Here is a 15214-nt window from a genome sequence, read left to right on the forward strand (position 1 = left end):
CTCCTCAGAATCATTTATTATGCATTCCTGCCTTAGTTTTGATGTTGTCTGTTCAAAAGATTGCCCCTCAATGGCCTCATTTACAGACCTAAAAACATCAAACTTCTTTGATAGTGAGGTAAAAAGAAATGCTCTTTTCAATGCATCACACATGGGAATTCCTGAAAGTTCTAGCTTTTGAAATGAAGACATAAGATGCATAATGTGATCATTACATTTACTTTTATCCCTTAATTTGGTTTCATTCAACTCTGCCAACCAAATTGGTTGCTGCTTTGCATATGTAGTTGCATACATAGTTCTCAGTTTATATAAAATGTCCTTTGGTGTATCTTTTCCCTCCACTAATATGGCTTGTTTCTCTGAGAGAGCTTCCAAAAGCATGCACTTCACATAATAGTTTGCACTGTCCCATTCAGCCATATTTTCAGCTGTTCTGTCTTGGTCTAAGCATATATCTAATCTTTTTGCTCGAAGGAGACATATGAATCTTAGTTCCCACTGCCGATAATTAAACTCAGTTAATCTAGGCACCTTGAGAGAATAGAACAATGGTGAATTTCTTCCCTCAGCCATTTTCTTAGCCTTCTGTCTGCTGTGTGGGGGGAGAGAGAGAGACAGACTGAATCTTTCCTTTAAAACTTAAGAGAAAAATGTGGCCTTTTTTTCTGCCTGGTAATATTTCTCTTCTTTTTCAATTCCTGAGCCCTGGGCCCATAACCCTTTTGTTGGATTATTTGTAGTAAATAATTAGCAGATTTTAGTACACACAGCTTCAGCTTTAGAAATGTTAATTTCTTTCTTCATCTCTCTCTCATTCACCCCTGAATAATTCACTGCTGAGTCACTTTAAAGTTGAAGTAACAAAACATCTGTTTACTCACAGTTTGCAGTTAGATTATAATCAGACAGGCTTATATATACATATTATTATACATTTGTATTATCAGCTCCTTCCATGTGCTTAGATGGTAATGGATGCTCACACCACCATAGATCCTCTCAGGTTAGGAGAGATCATGAGCTCCATGTGCTCCATGTGCTGCATGTGCTGCATCTAAACCCCCACAGGAAGTTACATAGCTGTGTGACCTCTCTAAGTAATTCACATCAGAGGTCACAGAGTAATCACAGAGAAATAATAGGTGACAGGCAATGCATGTAAAATACAATTACATTCCAACAGGTCTTTCATAGTAGATACCCTTTATGATATTTTGAGGGCCTCTGCAAAGAATGTGACCTTAATAGTAGTGGACCAGAGAGCTCTCTGGCTTTGTGGTTTCCAACCCTTGTTCCATGCCTTTTTGGGAATCTGTGCTGTTTGGGGAGGAACTAGATAAATGGCTTAGGAGAAGCCAAGGTATCCCAGCTACCAGAAGACAAGCCCAAAGATCTTCAGCTAGGGTTGGATTTAGGGATGCCCACTGTTGCTGTCCAGGTAGAAGTGGGGGAGCCCAACGTGAATTTTCTTTCAGCGCACCCAGGCCTTGAGAGAGGGACGACTCCTCTTCCTTTTCCAAACGGGCACTCTTCTTAATGAACGTGTCGGGGTCATACCTCTGGTGGCGCTGAGAGGTCGGCTATCAGAATTTTACCAGAGATGGACCCAGATCACCAAGGAGCAATGGGTCCTAGAGGTTATGCCTTGGAGTTTAAGCTTCCTCTGTCGGATTTTTTTTTCTGGAGTCCCCCTGTTGCTCCCACTGGAAAGCAGGAGCTGTCAGGGACACCCTGCAAAATACCTCTGCTATATGCAGTAGTTCCCATTCCTCAAGATGTGACTGGATCAGAAACTTATTTCATTTACTCTATGGTACCCAAGAAAGAGGGTACCTTCAGACCTGTCTTAGATCTTGAGAGGGTAAACAGAGTGTTGGTGTCCAGTTTTCATATGGAAATACTGCTGTCTGTTTTAGTAGTGATCCAGCACAGAGAGTTTGTCTTACGCATCTTCACATTCCTAATCGGAGGTCTTATCAGCTATTCCTTTGTTTTGCTGTTTAAGGACAGCACTTTCAATTTTGTGCCCTTCTGTTTGGATTGGCCACGGCTCCCGAACATTTTCTAAGGTATTGGTGGTGGTAGCATCAGCATTACATGGGAGGGAGAGCATACAAGTGGCAGTGGAGGCCTCTGCACTTCTGTTCTGGGCGGAGAGATCTAGTGGATATCTCAGCAGCTCATATGTCAGGAGGGGAAAACATTCTAGCGGATTTCCTACCTTGTATCCTTCAGAATGGAGTCTTTCGAGAGGTCTTCCCGAGGATAGTTCACACTAGGGGCCTTCTGGTGATGGATCTCGTAACAGCGACTAACAAATAGGTTCTGTGGCTTTTCAGTTAGTGGTGAGAAGCAGCATCACAGAGCATCAACACCTTGGTTGTCTCTGACTTCTTTTTCCTCGTGGCCACTAGTGAGGCAACTCGTTAGCTCATAGAAAGTCATGTTGGGTTGGTAGTCCTGGTAGCTGTGGATTGGCCTCAAAGACCATGGTACGGGAATCTGATCGGTCTGAAAGTGAGCGATCCCCGGTGGCCGCAGGGGTTGAGGGATCTGTTAGTTGATGGACCGGTGAGCATGCTGGATCTTTCTCCATTACGGCCTGGCTCTCAAGCGAGTATATCTGTGGAAGAGAGATTACTCTCTAGCAGTGATATCTACCATGTTGCAGTCCCAAAAGAGGACTACCTCCCTTGCCTATGTGAAGGTTTGGCATGTTTTTGAAGATTGGTGTTGGACTATGTTCTGTTGCACCCATCTGTAGGAGAGATCTTGGACTTTCTCCAGGACGGTTTTGACAAGGGGTTGGCTGTGGCCTTGTTAAAGGTTCAAATGGTAGCGTTAGCTTGTTTTTAGGGTGTACAGTTTTAGAGAAGGCCTTTATCCCCTTCTCCGGATGTTTTGCATTTTTCCTTTGGAGTTTCAAGCTCATTAGGCCTCCTTGGTGCCCAGTGGAACCTAAACCTGGTCTTGTCAGTGCTGGTATCTGTCCCTTTTGAACTGTAGATAACCCTTCACTGAAGGGTCATACTTTTAAATCTCTATACTTGGTTGCTATTACCTTGACTCGGAGGATCTCTGAATTATAAGCCTTATCGTGCAGAGAACTATTCCTGGTTTCTTCTGAAAAGGTGGTCTTGCGGACAGTGCCCTCTTTCTTCCTAAAGTGGTTTCTGATTTTCATGTGACTCATACTATTTTCCTTCTGGTGTTGGGTAGTTCTGAAGGGGATAAGAAACAGTGTCAGCTGGCATGTCTTGATGTTAAGTGAGTTTTGATAGCTTAACAGAGAAGGACATAGGAATTCTGATGTTTGTATTTGTTCTGTTAGGAGGTTCAGAACAAGGGAGCAGCAGCCTCTAAGGCAGTCATAGCTCTTTGGCTTAAAGAAACCATCTCATCTGCCAGCCTTCTTAAAGGGCGCCTAGTGCTACAATCACTTAAGATGTATTCAATGCGAGGCATGGCGGCCTCATGGGCTGAAAGAAGTTTGATCCCACTGCAAGATATCTGTAGGGCAGTAGCAGTGGCCTGGTTTTCCTTGCATTCCTTCACAAAACACTATAGATAGACACAGCAGGATGTGGCTTTTGGGGCAAAGGTGTTGACTTCTAGACCCTGGGGGTCCCACTCTTAGTTCTTACTGCTTTGGTACTTACCAAGTGTTGGCAACTGGACTGGTCTGGAGGGCTGACAGGACAGGGAAGGAGAATTAGATCTTAACGGCTAATTTTCTTTCCTTTTGGCTCTCCAGACCAGTCCAGAATCCACCCTGTCACTGTTTTTAGTTAGGAGGAGCGGAAAAGTGATGTCGGTGGTTCAGTAGTGTAGGAATCTGTTTTGTTCAATGAGACGTTCTGTGTACAGTTCACTTGAAATGTTCTTGATTTACAGAACTGGTTGCTGTGGTTGTTTTATATTTAAAAATTTTTTTTGATCAAAATGACCGTATGGAAGACCTGTGAACAAGGCAGGACACAACCTGGAGTAGGTGGAAAGGGTCTGTTGTGTCCGGAGAACAGCCCTGGGGAGTTAGTGCTCTTCTGCTTTGTGACTTCAATACTGCCTGTCTGGCAACTGCACAGGTCTATTATATAAGGGTGTGCATAACCCAAGTGTTGGCGTGGACTAGTCTGGAAGGCCTAAAAAGAAAATTAGCAGGTAAGACCTAATTTCTTCCTGTATAGTAGAAATCCTTTTTTTTTAAATCCTTTTTTAAAAATATATATTTGATTTTGATTGGAAATAATTTTGAATTACTCAGCTTATTCAAAACTGAAGGCAAGACTAATTACAAGCAGATGCAGGCGTACAAACTGTTTTATAGGGTTTGAACTGTGTACATATTGATGATTAGTTATTTCAGAAGTAAAAAAAAAAAAAAAAGTCAGCTGCCTAAGTGCACTCCACTGCAGCATAGAGACCTGAGGTTGTGTTTCTTGTCTGATGCTGGTGGGTGTCGAGCACACTGCAGAAGTGATGCACATTTTTTTTTGTTACATTTGTACCCCACACTTTCCCACTCATGGCAGGCTCAATGTGACTTACATGGGGCAATGGAGGGTTAAGTGACTTGCCCAGAGTCACAAGGAGCTGCCTGTGCCTGAAGTGGGAATCAAACTCAGTTCCTCAGTTCCCCAGGACCAAAGTCCACCACCCTAACCACTAGGCCACTCCTCCACTCCACTTAAGCTGAGAGAAGGAGGAAAGGCTGCTACTGCTAGTACAAGGACTCTGAGAGATTATTTCTAGAGACTTCTCATGGGCTGATGTACCATGTGAAAAGAGGGTATTATAAGGGGGATTTCTTTTTAACCATTTTCCCTTTTATAAATTTTACTGGGTGCATCCAAGTTTCCTCTGAGCAAAAGAGGCTTTATTAGTCCATGCCTGCCCTCACACTCAGTTTTTAACAGCTGTTTTGTTCTACTGCTTATGGTTTTGTTGAACGCAGTGATGCAGTGAAGCCAACTTGGTTGCTGTGATTTTCTAAATTGGTTTAGGACATTTAAATAAAAAATCCTAAGTACAGGTGAGATCAGCACACAATCAGCCAGTATTGGTTTAAATGGGAATTAGCAAAGACTAATAAAAGGCCTTCAAATGTTACACACAAATATGTTTGCAGCATTCGTGTGTATACCTGAAATATGGCTCCATCCATTGGCAGCAGTGATGTGCCAGGATCCGTAAGAGGAAAAAGATGGCCAAGCTTGCTGAAATTGAAACACTAATAAAATGCAGTTATAAATTTACAAACATAATCTTCTAACACTAATGAGGATTCTGTTTATGGAACTGAAACATTGGGCATAATTTTTATGCCTAAACTAATGGTTACATTTGCGATTGAGTATCTGAAATGCTTTTTAATTTTAATTTTTTTTTTTCAACTACTTTGTAAGTGAATTGCCACTAGGTGGCATGAGAACCTGCTCTATACCCATTCTGTTTTTTTTAAGCTGAACTGAGTTGGGTTGTTAGTGAAGAAAACAAGGAAGTGGGGGAAGGTAAGCACATGGAACTTTCATTTTGTTTGAAGACAAATTCCAGTAGGTGCGGCCAGGCAGACTTTGTTTTGCTTATGTATAAAATCTTTTATATATTTAAGAAAAGTCAGATTGTCTCCTGTTTACAGGGTTCCTCCTATTTAGGGAACGCCTTGACAAACAAGTTTTATGGTATCATGGATTCATTGTGTAAGAAAATGAATAGGACAAAAATACTGTTACAAGTGAGATTACAGCTAATTTGAGTATTTGTAAAACTTTGTACCCCACTGACAGGTATGCAATATTCTCGATATATTCTAACCTCTTCGGTCATCAAACTGTTCTTTACTGTTTGCTTTTTATACAATTAAATGCTGCTGTTTTTATCATTATTATTTATGTTCTAATGATTGGTATGAACCTCTCTTCCATTTATGTGCATTTAATATTCTCTGGTAGATTCTATGGAATAAGAGTTGTAGAATGAAATTATGTGCATTTATATTTGGTCTGGAGAAAACTAGAGCCTCTGTAGGTTGATACTTTTGTTAGAGAATTAACAAGATAGTTCTAAAGAGAGGTCCTGTGGCCTTAATCTCGTGTTCATCTTGACCCCCCCCCCCCCAACCTCCCCCTTTTGGTCCAGCAGTTTTCTCCTGATTTTGGGCTTCCACCTCAATCTGAACTGTCCTCTATTATAAATAAGCTTCTTGTGCCAGATTACAGCTACCTAAGGCTCTTTGTCTAACTTCCAATGAGAGTTCTTATAGAATGACACGGGGACAAAGTCAGATCTCTGTCCCCGTCCCCATCGCCGCAAGCTCTTACTCCATCTGCTAATGGATTTCACCATGACTCCTGCCTAAGAGAATCTCTGTTTCTGCTAGTGCTGCAAAACATAAAACATTATAATCAAACATATGATCTGGAAATATTTGGAAAATATAATGCTCCAGTGTAACTATGCAGTGCCTGATCTCAGTGTGCTGCAGGGAGGAGTGTTTAGCACCCCTAATCATTTGGAAAAGTTGTCACCTATGCGGTTAACTACCTTACTGTAAGTAGTAAAATGAACGTGCAATCAGGATTTGTATTTAAGGTGGAGGAATTATTTTTTAATGGCGATGTTAAATACTAAATTTGCATTTATATTTTAAGTAACCAAGAAGCGCAAGGTGCTTGATGGCTGATTAAAGCAAAAAAGGAAAACACTTGCCGGTGCTGATGAAACTTCTTTAAACAGTCGTCAGATGTCAGAGTAAAGAAATACATTTATTTCACTGCAAGAGCCTGTTTAAGGGCCCTCCAGTGCACAAGGCAGCTAAAATCTCCCAGAGCATACTGCAGATATGGAGCTGTTGCAAGAAAATCAGAATGCAAAAAATGAAGGCCCCAGACTCTGCAACCCATAGCTACCAGGGAGCTTGCAGTCCTTTTAAGAGGAAGTGATGCGGCCCTTGCCTGTTTAAGGCTCCAACCGGTCCCCTCCCCTTCCCTTGCAGGTGCCCGCTGCAAGTAAAAGCCGTACTGCCTCACGCTCGCTGGGGGGGAACCAGAGCAAGACTGGAGTTGCCCTGGAAGCCTGCACCACATTCCATCTCATTCATGCTGAGCAGCTACATTGTAGTGGTGGAAGGTGAGCCCTGAGTTCAGGGCACTGAAGGATGGAAGGCACATCTGTTTCACGCCATAAGTAGTAGCAGCACCTATCTCACTCTCCAGAACCCCACAAAATGCCTCTGGTGATCCAAGGCTTGGTGTCCATTGGACAAAATACCCTCTCCCTTTCCTTCCTCCTTGCCGTGGGTATTACATTTTCCTGCAGCGATTCATAGTCGTAGGCTGACTCCATGGCCGCCTTCTGCTGCATCCTGCTCTCTCTACTGTAACTTCCTGTTTTGATGCTAAACAGGAAGTTGCAGTAAAGAGGGCAGGACGCAGCAGGAGGAAGAATACAGAGCTTACCTATGACTATGAATTGTTGCCTGCCAAAGTGACACCTGCGGGGAAGAGGACGGGAATGGAGAAAAGGATTTTTTACTGCGGGAACAAGGCTTTTTACCGTTCCCATGGAGCAGTAAAACGTTTTGTTCCCTCATCTGCAGTGATAGTAGGTAATTGTGGCTCTTACCGTGGTTTACTGTAGTACACCTGGTAACAGTAACTGTGTCATTCTCTACTAGGGGCAACACATCAGTGCACAAGCTGGCCATGGGACTTTGCTGTTGCATGGTGAATGGGACTCCCTCCCTTGGAGGTTGAGAGCTGCCTTTACAATCAGGCTTATTTCTGTTTGGTTTCCAAAAATGGAGTTCAATTTTCTTTGATTCTTTGGGGTGCAATCTTTTAATGGCTGCTCTTAAGAGATTCTCATTGAAAATAAGAATAGTCTAATGGTTGGAGTACGGGCTGAGAACCAGTGAGATCTGATTCAAGTCTCACTGTGACTTCTTGCTCAAGACATTTAACCCTCCATTGCTATTAGGTAACAAATGAGAGCCCTCCAGGGTACCTGAATGTGTGCACCACTTTGATTACTTTCGGGCTTGCAGGCACTATATAAAAAAATAGTAGTCAATAGTGAGTCTTAGAAAACAAAGGTAAGAACGCAAGTAACATGTTTTATTCTCTCAATTTATGAATATGGGAGAAGAAATATGAATGTGTTTTTATTGCACTTGTATCCCACATTTTCCCACCTATTTGCAGGCTCAATGTGGCTTACAAAGACCTGTTATGGCATCTCCATATCCAGGTTAGAGAAAACAATTTGTGTTACAAAGAAGTCAGGAAAAACATTCTCAGCATCTTAGCTCAGACTGTCACATTTATGTGCAGGAGCTACCCGTTCACCTGCAGAAGTGTATCTCGTACAGAAACAGGAAAGGTTCAGGCCTTCAAGTGATTTACTTGACTGAACTCCTTCCTATCTTTATTATAAACTGATATTTTAATAGAACAATAAAATGCATATGTATTGATGTTTCAGTTCTTATAGTATCCCTTTTGTGTGTTAGTCCATTTTTCAACTGAAAACCAGTTTTATAATGTAGCTCTCTAGTCTGAAATATTCAATTACACTTGTTGAAACTGCATTTGAAAAAAAGTATTTGGCTAGAACCAAAAATGAACAAACGCTGTTTGTCTAACAGGATGGTGATAAATTCTGGAGGATGCCTGAGTGTTACATTCGTGGCAGTACAATCAAGTACCTGCGCATCCCTGATGAAATCATAGATATGGTAAAGGAAGAAGTAATGTCAAAGGGCAGGGGTCGAGGAGGAATGCAGCAGCAGAAGCAGCAGAAAGGTCGTGGAGCTGGAGGTCCTGGGCGAGGTAATGTACCATTCTTTTCAAAACATCAAGGTCCCAGCCAGCACATTACATTTTGGGGTTGTAGTTTTGTGGGAAAAGAGTTTATTTTACCCCCCTCTCCCCTGCCCCTGTCCCTCAACAGTCTACCACGGTCATTCATAGCAATGATACTCTGTGTGTGTACCCCAGGGCCTTGTGGTATTCCTACAGTGCAAACTTTAAATCAGCTTTGAATATTGGAGTATCCTCATGCATGACTCATTTGCTCTACTAACCTGATGAAGGTAGTATAATTTTCCCAAGCTGGTCACCTAGGTTTGTTCAACGCAAGTGTTGCCTCTAGTTCGGTGACCTTTTTCTCTTTCTGTATTTCAAAAGTGATTAAGTTATGCTTTAAGTCTAGTGTAACCACTGATTGTGGCTCTTTGGCTTGAGTAGAAAATTTCTGTCTTGTCTATTGCCTGCTGCTGGTGTAGGCAAAGAAAGCACCACCATTTCTGTGGAATGCCTGAGCTATTCTTTGAGTATAGAGGGTTAGAGGGGAGGCTGTAAGAAAATTGAAAGCAAACATGTAATATAAGTAAAAAAAATGATTATACTGAAAACTATTCTAAAAAACAATCATGCTGAAATACTTTTTTCATTCTCTAGTTTTGTCTGTTTCAAACCCTAAAATATAAAGAAGACAAATGAGCCCAAAATGTGAGAAGGAATACTGAATTTGGGTATAATCGTGTGGATTTTTTTTAATGCTTAATCTTGTCTAATATTATGGTGTTAATTTTACAAACCAGCCACTTAAGTAAATGTGGTCTGTATGTATCTAAAAACGGGGAATTTTAGAAAGAGAAAGTACACATATATTCATCTTTACAAAATCACTGTTAATGTGTGCAACCAGCAGGAGCAGGCACATGAATGCGTTTGTGCCTACTTCAAAACAGATGTAAAGACACGTGTATGTTTGCTGGGTTTATTTATTTATTGGGATTTATTAACTGCCTTTATGAAGAGATTCACTCAAGGTGGTGTACAACAAGTACAGTTAACATAAAACTTACAATTTTGTTAACAGCACAACAATAGTAAAATGACCAAGTATAAACTTAAATACAATAAATGAGTTGAACTTCGAAACAGCAAGTTAAAATCTAATAATAGGACTACCATGAAACAGTAACAAAAATATGACCATGTAACAGCACTGAAGTTCAAATAACATATGATATGATGTAAGCATAATAAGTACATAAGTATTGTCATACTGGGAGAGAGCAAAGGTCCATCAAGCCCAGCATCCTGTTTCCAACAGTGGCCAATCCAGGTCACAAATACCTGGCAATATCCCAAAAAAGTACAAAACATTTTATTCTTCTTATCCCAGAAATAGTGGATTTTCCCCAAGTCCATTTAATAACGATCTATGGACTTTTCCTTTTAGGAAGCCGTCCAAACCTTTGTTAAACTCTGCTAAGCTAATCGCCCCTACCACATTCTCTGGCAACGAATTCCAGAGCCCAATTACACGTTGAGTGAAGAAAAAATTTCTCAGGTTCGTTTTAAATTTACTACATTGTAGCTTCATCGCATGCCCCCTAGTCCTAGTATTTTTGGAAAGCGTAAACAGACGCTTCACATCTACCCGTTCTGCACTCATTATTTTATAGACCTCTATCATATCTCGCCTCAGCCGCCTTTTCTCCAAGCTGAAGAGCCCTAGCCGCTTTAGCCTTTTCTCATAGGGAAGTCGTCCCATCTCCTTTATCATTTTTGTCGTCCTTCTCTGCACTTTTTCTAATTCCACTGTACCTTTTTTGAGATGCTTTGACCAGAATTGAACACAATAAGCACACATTAGAACATTCAAATAACAGAGAGATGATTCTAATGATTTTCTACAATACAGCTTACCATATAGCTGAGGGGCCAAGTACGGATATATAGACTGGGACAAGATGGATGGTACAGGGTCAGGATAAGCATATAGGTGGCTAAACTCAAGGCAATTCTTTGTACAGTTAAACAAGATATAAAGAACTGGACTAAGTTAGTGCGTGCTGCAAGCTAGTCCAGGTAAAGAATGAGTGCCTAGTTGGTCACCCTGTGTATTAAAGCGTTGGGAGAAGAGCCAGGCTTTTTCCTGTTTCCTGAAGTAGAGATGGTCTTGAGTTGTATGTAGCCCCTCTGCAAAGCCCAAACTCTGCCCCATCCCAAGCAACTATTTATACATTTCGAAATAGTATATGAAAGGTTGCTCTCTTTTCTTAATGCCCTACAGTTGAGCTCTGAATCTCTTCCTAAAATATTTTAAGGCTTATTACATTTCTTCAATTGTTAAAAATGTAGAGGCAGGGAGTTTAGATGCTCCTTTTGAGAGCACAATTGACTGCTATTTTACAATCTTCTATACAGGAGTCTGCTTTAATGTCACTTTGACTTTCTTTAATAGCACCTCCGAGAGAGAGATGATTTTGATCGACTTTTATAGGAAAGGTCACTTCCTTTCATAGGCACAACATTATAAATGTTTTCCCAGACGTTACCCCAAGAACCTATCGGCTTTGAAGAACATTGGCCTTGTGGATTACTCCCTCCCCCCCCCCCCTTGAGATTCTCCAGGAAGGGCCTGGTGAAATTTCAGGAGAAAGCAGTCCCAGAATCTAGGAACTGGGAGTTTTCCCAGGCGGTAAGATGGGTTTTTCAGTGATGAATCAAAGTTAAGATACCCTGTAAGATTTAAATTTTCTTATTTTTTCCCTTCCTTCCTTACAATTTTACCTGTTCTTGGGGGGGGGGGGGGGGTATTAGTGATGCCTTTGGTTTGTTTCCTGTTTTTGTAGTGTGATGCATGTTCATCTAATACATAAGTTTTACAGTAATAACAATAAACATTTAATGTTAAGGTACTCCCTGTGTATACTCTTATATCATGTATAGGGTGCCAAGTTTTGCATAATATGCTTATGCAATTAAAATTGGATTTTAACATGCAACCCTTCTGAAGTTATTCTTTATATTACTGTGTTCTCTGCCTTGATTTGTGAGTAATTACATTTTGGGTAGTGCCCAATATTTGCACATATTTTTCCACCCTGTTGTGTTAGTGGAGGAGGGTATGGCTAAGTGGTTAGAACAGTAGGTTGAGAACCAGGGAAGCCGGAGCTGTGATTCTCCTCCTCCTGCTGTTGATTCTTGTGGCCTTGAACAGGTCACATCATTGCCTCAGTTACCTACTCTTTACAGAAAGTACTTATCATATCCAAGTACTTCTCATCATTGTACTGTGCTCTTTTTGTATGTCCAGTAGTTTTATAAAAACGTTATCTGTTTGCTATCAAGTCTAACTGAATGCTGACCTCTTTTACTGCACAACTTTAGTACATTGTACTGGTACTGAGTAAGTTAGGGTTCTTTTGTGATTTTGGTATTTTTATTTCTGGATTCGGCATAATATTATAAAATGTTAATGCATTTGAGACCATAGAGGCCCCATCTTTAGTTTATAACGTTGTTCACTCCTACCTGAAGAAGTTTCAAAGCTCTGGTCTCTGGACTTCAAACTAAGAACCACTACTGAAATGAAACATCTTTGTGCTAATCTGTTGTGAGTGTGATAATATAGGGAAAGGCTGGTGAGAAGAAAGTTGCTGTTAAGTATTATTGTGAATTTGTTGCCTTTTGACATTGGGGTGGTTGGGAAGGGGAAATAAAAACATTTAGACTGGAGCATTATCCGAAGATAAATGGCCATAGTAAAAGGAAACTGAAAATTAAATGTGCAGCATTGCTGATCTCCTGAAAAGGATTAAAATGACCCTTTAAAAGTAGGTATCGTGCAATATTCTTTCGTTGCCAGTATTTTATAAAAACAAACTCCAAACTCCTTCTGACAACTGCTGTACAACTGAGTTGAGGTGCTGGACATGTCAGCACAAGGGAAGTAATATTTAACTGTTTAGCTTTTGTATCTATAAGCTTCTGAGCCTTAAAATAAAGAAATTGAATACAGTCTTTTTCTACTACTCTGGAATTAGCATTACCAATACATTTCTGTATAGAAGGGTTTTTGTCCCCTCACTCAGTTTTTGCAAGTGGGGGGGGGGGGGGGGGGTGGTAAGGCTTCCTTTTAAGATGTCCATAGAGACCTGTTGGTTAGAACACCAGACTAGGCAGAGTTCAAAACCCATTTCTCACTGGTGTGACCTTGAGCAAGTTGTATCACCTTCTGTTGCCTTGGTACGGTTTTGATTGTAAGCCTTCTGGAGCAGGGACATACCCTGCAGCACCTGAATTTGTAACCAACCTTGCGCCCATATTTGGAAAAGATGAATAAGTGGAAAATCCAAATTTAGCAGTCCAGTTTGCAATCACCTTATTGCAAATGCAAAGCAGAACAGAGTACAGCAATATTTTCTTATTATAGTCTTTATATTGTATGCATAGGATGTATTTGAATTTGTTTCTGTGTACAGTGCTTGTTTCCTTCAGCAGTTTGGTCTGGTAAGGCTGGTAATATTGTGTCCTGTAACAGAAAAGTCCTTTAATGAGCAAAAACTGTTAATCCCAGAGTTTCACTTCCTGCTGTCCAGTGTTTAAACATGGCTCTATTCAGAACAAGCTTTCGGTATTTATTTTTGTAAGCAGACCCCGTGAACTTAGGAACTAATTATGTAGAAAAACGGTTTCACGGAGACAAGAACTTCGTCTGAAGAGATGGATTTCTTTTCTTCCTAATTCCCCTAGTGTCTAGGAATCACCGTTTCTTGGGCATGAGTCATGTGGAATATAGTTCTTTGAAGCAGCAGACATAGTGCTGCATTTTAGGTAGACAGAGTTCATGTTTCTGCTGAAGAAAGCAGAAAACTGGCTTTGATTAAATGTGTAAATTCAGATGCAGCAAGTTCTCAAATGCTGTTTATCTACTGAACATTTTCCTACCAGATTAATGTTAAAGAAAACTGAATGCAAGTCTAACCATGCTCCTGCTTATTCTGCAAGGGCCAGCTCCTGATGAGGGATTTTTTTTTTTCAATTTTGATTTGCCATTTGGCCCCTATACTAAAGAGACTGGTTAGTGTGACTTAGAGCAGTGGATTTTGTGTGTGTTTGTTAACCCTGTGTCCACTGAGATCAGGACCAGTCATTTTTATGGTCAACTGCTGCTATCTGAAGGGTAGATTGATTTATTTATTTGTTTGGATTTAACTCGCCCCTTTTTCCGTAGTAGCTCAAGACGAGTTAATATTCAGGTACACTAGGTATTTCCCTATCCCCAGAAGGCTTACAATCCAAGTTTGTATCTTAGATATTAGTTCACTATTGGCATAGCTGGCTTTAGAGCAGCAGCCTAACAGTAGATAGCTGCCATGGAATTCCTCATTTTTAAAATCTAATTTTTGTTTTTCAAATGACAGGTGTGTTTGGAGGTCGAGGGAGAAGCGTACCTGGTAGCGGGAGAGGACAGCTGGAGAAAAAACCTGGAAGGCAGTCTGGAAAGCACTGAGAAAGACCTCTGAATTAATGGGCAAAGACATTGTTCATGGGATGCCTCTGGCGTTTTTGTTTACGCCTCCAATCCGCCTGCTACTTTATAGTGTTTATTTCAAAACTTCAGTTTTTGACTGTGTTTAAAGAGGAGAAAATCTGAAAGTCCTATAGCATAGAAATGAAACTGTTATGTCGGGTAACATTGTTAAGACAAAATATTGTGAAGACTCAAACTTTCAAGACTTCCAGCCCCCCTCGCCCCCTCAGTTAGTTTCATGGCTCTGGGGAAGAGTAAAAATGTTTTTTACTTATTAAATACCTGCCATATTTTGTAATAAAATATGTGATCATAGTGCATGGGATATTCTGAGCTCTTGCAAGGTAGTCATTTTTGCATTGATGAGGATGTTTACAAGAGCATGTTGCTTTGCTGGTCTTCAGTTTGTTTTATATTTAGGTGCTGTCATCAGTGTCAGAATTTGGCATTTTGTTGGGCTAATTTTGAGAAAACCATAAAGCGTACTTGAAACTTTAAATGTTTTTTTTTTTTAATTTAACATATGTACTAAAAGATTTTCTCAATGTGGAATGTTTGGAAATCATGTTCCGTTTCCTCAATAATGCTGATATAGGATAAATTGGGGAGAGAAAAGCAGTTTTGTGGTTTGTATGATGTCACCTTGATAGATGAATAAAGTGCTTCCAAATTCATTGCTGTGTAATAGTAACAACAGTAGTTAGCAGATAAGGTCATTTTGAATCTCCCTCTGTATCGTTTCTCTTCTGACGTTGCTTGATCTCTAGGCATCTTCCCACCCCTGGTGCTGGATTTATCCAAAGCATGTTAGAATTTTGTTACAGTTCTGGTTAGTCACTTCTGATCGTCAGCAATTTCTGGGCATCCACCATCCTCTAGT

General features: G+C 40.6%; 1 protein-coding gene across 3 annotated transcripts in view; it reads left to right on the plus strand.

Moving 5' to 3' along the window:
* LSM4 (LSM4 homolog, U6 small nuclear RNA and mRNA degradation associated) overlaps window positions 1–15008 on the plus strand; it is a 32684-nt gene extending 17676 nt beyond the window's left edge. For all 3 annotated transcript variants that reach the window (XM_030219148.1, XM_030219149.1, XM_030219150.1), the window contains exons 4-5: window positions 8648–8831; window positions 14225–15008. In XM_030219148.1, coding sequence (XP_030075008.1) covers window positions 8648–8831; window positions 14225–14313 — 273 coding nt within the window. In that variant the 3' untranslated portion in view covers window positions 14314–15008. The remainder of the gene's footprint in view (window positions 1–8647; window positions 8832–14224) is intronic.
* The last annotated feature ends 206 nt before the right edge of the window (window positions 15009–15214 follow it).

The sequence above is a fragment of the Microcaecilia unicolor genome, chromosome 11 (assembly GCF_901765095.1).
Source record: "Microcaecilia unicolor chromosome 11, aMicUni1.1, whole genome shotgun sequence".
NCBI classification, from domain to species: Eukaryota; Metazoa; Chordata; class Amphibia; order Gymnophiona; family Siphonopidae; genus Microcaecilia; species Microcaecilia unicolor.